This window comes from Rhodamnia argentea, chromosome 7, assembly GCF_020921035.1.
Source record: "Rhodamnia argentea isolate NSW1041297 chromosome 7, ASM2092103v1, whole genome shotgun sequence".
NCBI classification, from domain to species: Eukaryota; Viridiplantae; Streptophyta; class Magnoliopsida; order Myrtales; family Myrtaceae; genus Rhodamnia; species Rhodamnia argentea.
This window is the reverse complement of record NC_063156.1, coordinates 13,813,051-13,819,402: the sequence shown is the minus strand read 5'-3', so window position 1 is coordinate 13,819,402 and position 6,352 is coordinate 13,813,051. Positions and strand designations below refer to the sequence as shown.

Below are 6,352 nucleotides of genomic sequence, written 5' to 3'. Positions count from 1 at the left end.
GAGGCTTGAGGTCGCGCAACCTAGGCGACCTTCGCCAGGTTGTGTGACCCTAGTCGACAACTTGAGCCCTCCATCGGTCGGCAAAGCTTTCGAATTTTTTCAACAAAAAAAAAAAAATTCGCAGCCACACTTTTTTTTTGGCAAACACTATTCATTGTATTCAACCAAAGTTGCATTTCAGATTTTTTTTTTTTTAATACCGGATGCGATTTGCATTTCCCAAAGTTTTGTTGGAATAATTTGTTACGAGGATAGAGGAATTAGAGCGAGTATATTCATCCTTCTAGTTCTATTCTCGGCATGAGCGCGTGCCACGCCCGCGTAAATTGATTGGCTTCCGGCAGATAAAAAGACAATAACCCCTCTGTCTCTCTCTGTTTTTCTCTCTCTCTCGATCGATGCTCTGTTCTCCAACTCACCCTGTACGTTCCTTCATTTGAATCGGAGCCGTTCATCGCCCTCCCTCTCTCTGGTTCTTGATTTTCTCCAATGCACGTCGACGCTCAGAGGCGAACCATCGGAAACTACGACCTTCGCAGCTCACCATCGCCTCTCTCCTCCTACCCTCTCTAAATGGGCGGTGCGTCCTCGCACCTCCGTTTCCCGTTCCACCACCGGAGCTCTGACTCCGAGACAACCGAGCCAAGCGATGGGGGAATCAGCTCCCCCCGCCCTGACAACGACCGAGGCTCCTCGACGGTGCGCCTCTCGACGGCCGCCGTGAAGCTGCAGAAGGTGTACCGGAGCTACCGCACCCGGCGCTGGCTCGCGGATTCCGCCGTCGTCGCCGAGGAGTTCTGGTGGGTCGCGCGGGACTCTGTTTTCTAATGCGTGTTAGCCCCTCTGCATGTAATTGTTAAGATTTGCTGCTGGAGATTTAAGGGCCTGCGACATTGTGAGAACGATTCACGCAATATTGCAGGTGGCAAGCGATAGACTACGCGAGGTTGAATTACAGCACCGTGTCCTTCTTCAACTTCTCCAAACCGGAAACCGCCGCTTCCCGGTGGAATCGGATATGCTTGAATGCTTCCAAGGTGTGTGGACTGTGGTTTTTGTTGGGTGGAAGACAATTGTCGATTGCCGCACTCGGGTCATAGTTCTCCTTCTTTGCCTTCTTCTTAATCTGTTGCTTGTCGTTTCTTGTCTGCTTTTTTTCTTAATCTGGTGCTTGTCGTTTTATTGCGAGTTCTTTCTTTTTTTATGTTCTTTTCAGGACCCGCGTTATATCTATTGACTGTTTTCTCTTGTCGTAGGACTGACGAACGAACAATGTTGTACTGTGAATTTGATGAAACTTGTTTGGGCAGGTCGGGAAGGGTTTGTCCACGGACGCGAAAGCACAGAAATTGGCTTTTCGGCATTGGGTCGAAGCTGTAATCACTCTTTAAGCTCAAAAATTGTTGCAACTGGTTATTTTGGATGTCCTCATTTCTGATTTTTTCAGTTGGGCTGCGAGATCAGATGATGATTTACCGTTCCCATGTCGATACAGATCGATCCGAGGCATCGTTACGGATATAATCTGCATTTTTACTACGAGGTGTGGTGTAATTCGGATGCCGGTCAACCATTCTTTTACTGGTGAGCTTAGCGGATCTCTTTTGGGGTCCCTCTTGATGTTTTGATAAAAAAGAAGAAGCGCAGTTTTACAGAGATTATGCAAAGCTCCGCCCGACGATTTCTGATAATAATCTCGTGGGCTGCTGCTCGACAGCATCACGGCGTTTTTAGATTTTGCTACACTCTCTTGGAATGCTGCTTTAGTTTGTTATTTAGCATTGGAGCACGATTGAAGACCGAGTAAAATTTGACTTGGAGAACTTTCATAAGAGAGCAGAAAAAGTTTATGCAACACATTGGCATGAAATTACAGACAGCCAGCGGTGATCACTAAACTTGAAGATTACAATCGCCCTTTTCGTTGATTTCCTTATTTCCCCTCAATGCATTGAATGTGGTGGCGTATTATGTCGAGCATTCTGTCATCAAAGCTTAGTTGTTTATTTTCTCTCCTCAGGTTGGATATCGGAGAAGGCAAGGATCTTGATCTCAAGGACTGTCCGAGATCCAAACTTAGACAGCAGTGCATCAAGTATCTAGGACCTGTATGAAACTCATAATTGGACCACTGAAATGGTGAATTCGTTGCCTCCGATTCGTATCCGCAGCTAATGATATTGTTTCTCTTTCTTTGCTCAGCAAGAGCGAGAGGAGTATGAATACATCGTTGCCAAAGGGAAATTTGTACATAGGCTGAGTGGACAATTCCTGGACACAAACAAAGGACCTCCAGGTGCTAAATGGATATTTGTGGTGAGCCCCTCGCATACAATTTATGCTGGTGAGGTATGTATATGTATCGCTAGGAGTTTGACCGTAGGCAGTTCTTTGTGTGTTTTATCAGTTGCTGAGTCCGGACTCCTAACTGTCCAGAAAAAGAAAGGAGAATTTCATCATTCCAGCTTTCTCGCCGGAGGAGCCGCATTGGCTGGGGGAAGGCTAACGGTCGAGCGAGGAATTCTCAAGGTAATTAGCTGTGTAGCCAGTTGATCATGATGGTGTCCATTCCATTGCTTATGTGAAAGTTCCATTTTTTTCATACTCGCACTTCATGGATTGATATGGTTGCCATTCATGCAAGCATTTGAATTTCCTGCTCCGGTGTCAGACTCTTGTTTACGTCCTGCCTGTGTTGTTCACTTTAAGCGCATTTGGTACATGACATGTTGGTGTGGGAGTTAAAACTTTTGCACAAAGAGATGGGTCATATAGTAAACAATTTCTTGTTAAGGCGATCCTATCGCTTGCTGTTCGATCTAGTTCTTGGCAATTGAAGAAGTTGCTCCAAGCCTGTGAGCAGTAGGCATGTGCATGATTGTGCAATGACTTGCAGTTTAGGAGTTACGATTGCTGTTATGGCATCTGATCCTTACACTTCGCACAATTTTCAGTCAATCTCTGCACACAGTGGACACTACCGACCAACCGCTGATAGCCTCAATCGGTTTCTATCCTTCCTGGAAGAGAAGGGAGTAAATTTAGATGAAGTTCAGGTGCACATTCTTGGCCCAGCAATCAATTTGTCCATTTGCACTTCTCATTCTGATCTTCACAATCGGCCACAGGTCTTAAAGGAAAATGTAGATTCCGAAGTTGATGAAGACACAAAATCAAGGGTCGAAAAGGTTTCGGATGAAGGCCCTCGCAAACCAGAACATCTAGCAATCGAAATTCCGACCAACGCAGAAAAGGTTATTCTCTTCAAATCATCCCGAGAGGCGACCCCTCAAGCAGAAAGCAGTAGCCAAAGGACCTTATCCGGCGGCCTTCAGAGCCCGGGGACCCCAGTGCCCAGGAATGCAATCCTGGAGAGAATCAACTCAAAGAACGTGACGAGATCTTACCAACTGGGACACCAGCTCTCCCGTAAATGGTCGACGGGAGCCGGCCCTAGAATCGGCTGCGTGGCCGACTATCCTGTTCAGCTTAGAGAAAAAGCATTGGATTTCGTTAAACTATCCCCTGCATATCCATCTACTCCAAGGGCAAACCACCCCATTCCGACTCTCATGATGACGGCTTCTCCGGCATCAGGTATCCAAAGTGGGCTGCAAGCAACTTCGATAATCTGATTATTCTCAGTGCCCTCTTGTTGTCTTTTGGTGTTGTTTTTTTTTTCAGCTTTGTGAAACATGAAGCTGTTAATAGATGTAATGATAATCTGATTATTCTCAGTGCCCTCTTGTTGTCTTTTGGTGTTGTTTTTTTTTTCAGCTTTGTGAAACATGAAGCTGTTAATAGATGTAATGTGCAAACGTGGGTTGCATCTTCTCATCAAATGGACCAGCGACACTGGAGAGTAGTAGCTTGTGATCCATTTGCCAAAGCAATTAACCACAAGCGTCTGTGTGGTTAGTACATTTTCTTCAGCTATGAAAAGGGATGATTGTATGGTACCTCTTGATTGCATAAGACGAATCTCTTGCCCATTATCTCGTTTGGGTAGGGAGTGCGAAATGATGATGGAGATCACCACGTTAACGCCAAATGAAACTAAAAAAAAATTACGGAAAAAAAAAACTCAAACCCTAAGAGAGAAAGAGACGACAGTGGCAAGTCCCCGTTCACCGTTGCGGCCATCGAGGCCTTGCTGGCCTCTAGCAGCCGCCGCCACCTTCGTCCAAGCACATGCGCACGACGAAAGAGAAATCCCGTGGTGGCATTGCAAGCAACACCCTGTGTAACATTGCCGAGGTCAGGCGACCCTAAACAGGCATTCAAAAGGTAACTCTAAGGCCACATCAACATTTTCGTTATCTTTTGAAATTGAAGAACCAAATCAAACATAAAAATATAAAGGAGAAGGACTCAATTGCACAAAAAAATAATTGATATTTGATTGAAAACTGTATGGTAATTTAGATGCCCCCAATGTCTTCATCTCTATTATTAACGGTAACTATGATAATATGGTGAGAGTGGAGTTCTTCTCACCATGCAGGTCCCAACTTAGAATCCTAATCTTAACTTGGTTTCGACGATGAGTGGTTTTGATACTAGGAAAGAAGCGAAGACAAGCTTGAACCGAAGTAGGTATGCTATCCCCAACACTAGGCTCTCTTGGCCAATTTCGGGGGACCGCCTTTTAGCTTCCAGGCTCAATCTTGAAATTCAACCCTTAAGATGCTAGAAATTTCTAATTCACAGGTTTCACAAAGTGGCAAGTGAAGAGCATACTAAACAACATCGTACTACCAAATTAACAAAATAATTTTAAAAGCCTAGGAACCTTGCTTGAATGAGAAGAGATGAGGAGAATTTAGAGATTCATTATAGAGAAAATTTCACATTGGAACTTAGAGGGAGGCTCAATCTACCCGATTACATGATTCAATGGGCCTTATATAGGCAAGAGCAAACACAACTGGACAAACACAAACGACACTACCGACACTACTAGACAACAATAGTTCACAGTACATAACTGGATAACTTTTGACCACTAAGGGGCCAATTATTAAAGGAAAGATACACACATAGACACATGTGGCCGACGTAACCGACAGGCCTTACAACTTATAATTGGACTCTTCTTCGATCTTGTCTTCTGAGCTGTCCGACCTGTTTGGGCCATCCTTTTGCCTTTGATAGGCACACCAAAGACGTTCTTGTTCATCCTTTTCTCCGGATGGAATATCCTCTTGTGTGACTGGGTCCTGGGGATCCGGCTGATATAACCTATGATGATAGCAATAATATGGTAGAGTGGTTGAACCGGAAGAAATATCCCGAGAGCTCTATGCATAAGGGTCTTGAGAAAGCGATCCTCCCTATGGATCTTGGGAATCTGTGTCCATCGAAGATTGGCTTTGCTAGTTCCGATGAAAAATTTCTAGAGCTTCTTGAATGGACTCACTTATGTGGCTCTGGTCCCATGAGACATCATCTGCATCTAATGGCCATACTTCTAGAGGGATAGTGCAATTTTCTTGGTGTAGGATTCTATGGAGTTCTTTGTATTCACAAGGAATAGATGAGATACAATTTGGCAAGATCTTGTAAACACGATCAACTTCCCAATTGTGTTGAGGCTTGTACATGGTCATTTCAAGCAAACTTTGTTCGGATCTCACGTCTCCAGAGGGATTGACGAATGTCCATGGTTTGTGAAAGAGCATGATAGTATGTCTTTCTGGTTCTAGTCTTCTTACACGCCTTTGCATCCCGAATAATTCTCTCTAAGCACCAAGTGGCTGAAACCATAGCAACATATCAATCATGTTCTCCTGGTTTGAGTAATCACCTGCAAGCGCATAACTAAACAACTTTTGACCACTAAGCGGCCAATTGTTAAAGGAAAGATACACACATACACACATGTGGCCAACAGGACCGACAGGCCTTACAACTTATAATTGAACCCTTCTTCAGTGTTATCTTCCGAGCTGTCCGAGCTGTCCGGGCTATCCTTTTGCCTTTGATAGGCACGCCAAAGACGTTCTTGTTCATCCATTTCTCCGGATAGAATATCCTCTTGTGTGACTAGGTCCTGGGGATCTTGCTGATAGAACATGTGATGATAGTGATAATATGGTGGAGTGGTTGAACTAGAAAGAATATCTTGAGAGCTGGAAGGAATATCCGGAGAGCTCTGTGCATAAGAGTATTGAGAAAATGGTCCTCCCCATGAATATTGGAAATCTGTGTCCATCGAAGATTGCCTTTGCTGGTTCTGATGAAAATTTTCTAGAGCTTCTTGAGTGGTCTCACTTATGTAGCTCTAGTCCCATGAGACATCATCTGCATTTGATAACCATACTTCTAGAGGGATAGTGCGGTTTTCCTGGCA

At 44.5% G+C, this 6,352-nt stretch overlaps 1 protein-coding gene across 1 annotated transcript; it reads left to right on the top strand.

Moving 5' to 3' along the window:
• Positions 1-376: 376 nt before the first annotated feature.
• Positions 377-3,713, top strand: LOC115726975 (IQ domain-containing protein IQM3-like). The gene is made up of 9 exons (XM_030657078.2): positions 377-800; positions 923-1,037; positions 1,311-1,376; positions 1,496-1,584; positions 2,021-2,108; positions 2,203-2,349; positions 2,437-2,529; positions 2,955-3,056; positions 3,129-3,713. The coding sequence occupies exons 1-9, from the start codon at positions 574-576 to the stop codon at positions 3,633-3,635; spliced, it is 1,434 nt and encodes a 477-aa protein (XP_030512938.1). The 5' UTR covers positions 377-573; the 3' UTR covers positions 3,636-3,713.
• The last annotated feature ends 2,639 nt before the right edge of the window (positions 3,714-6,352 follow it).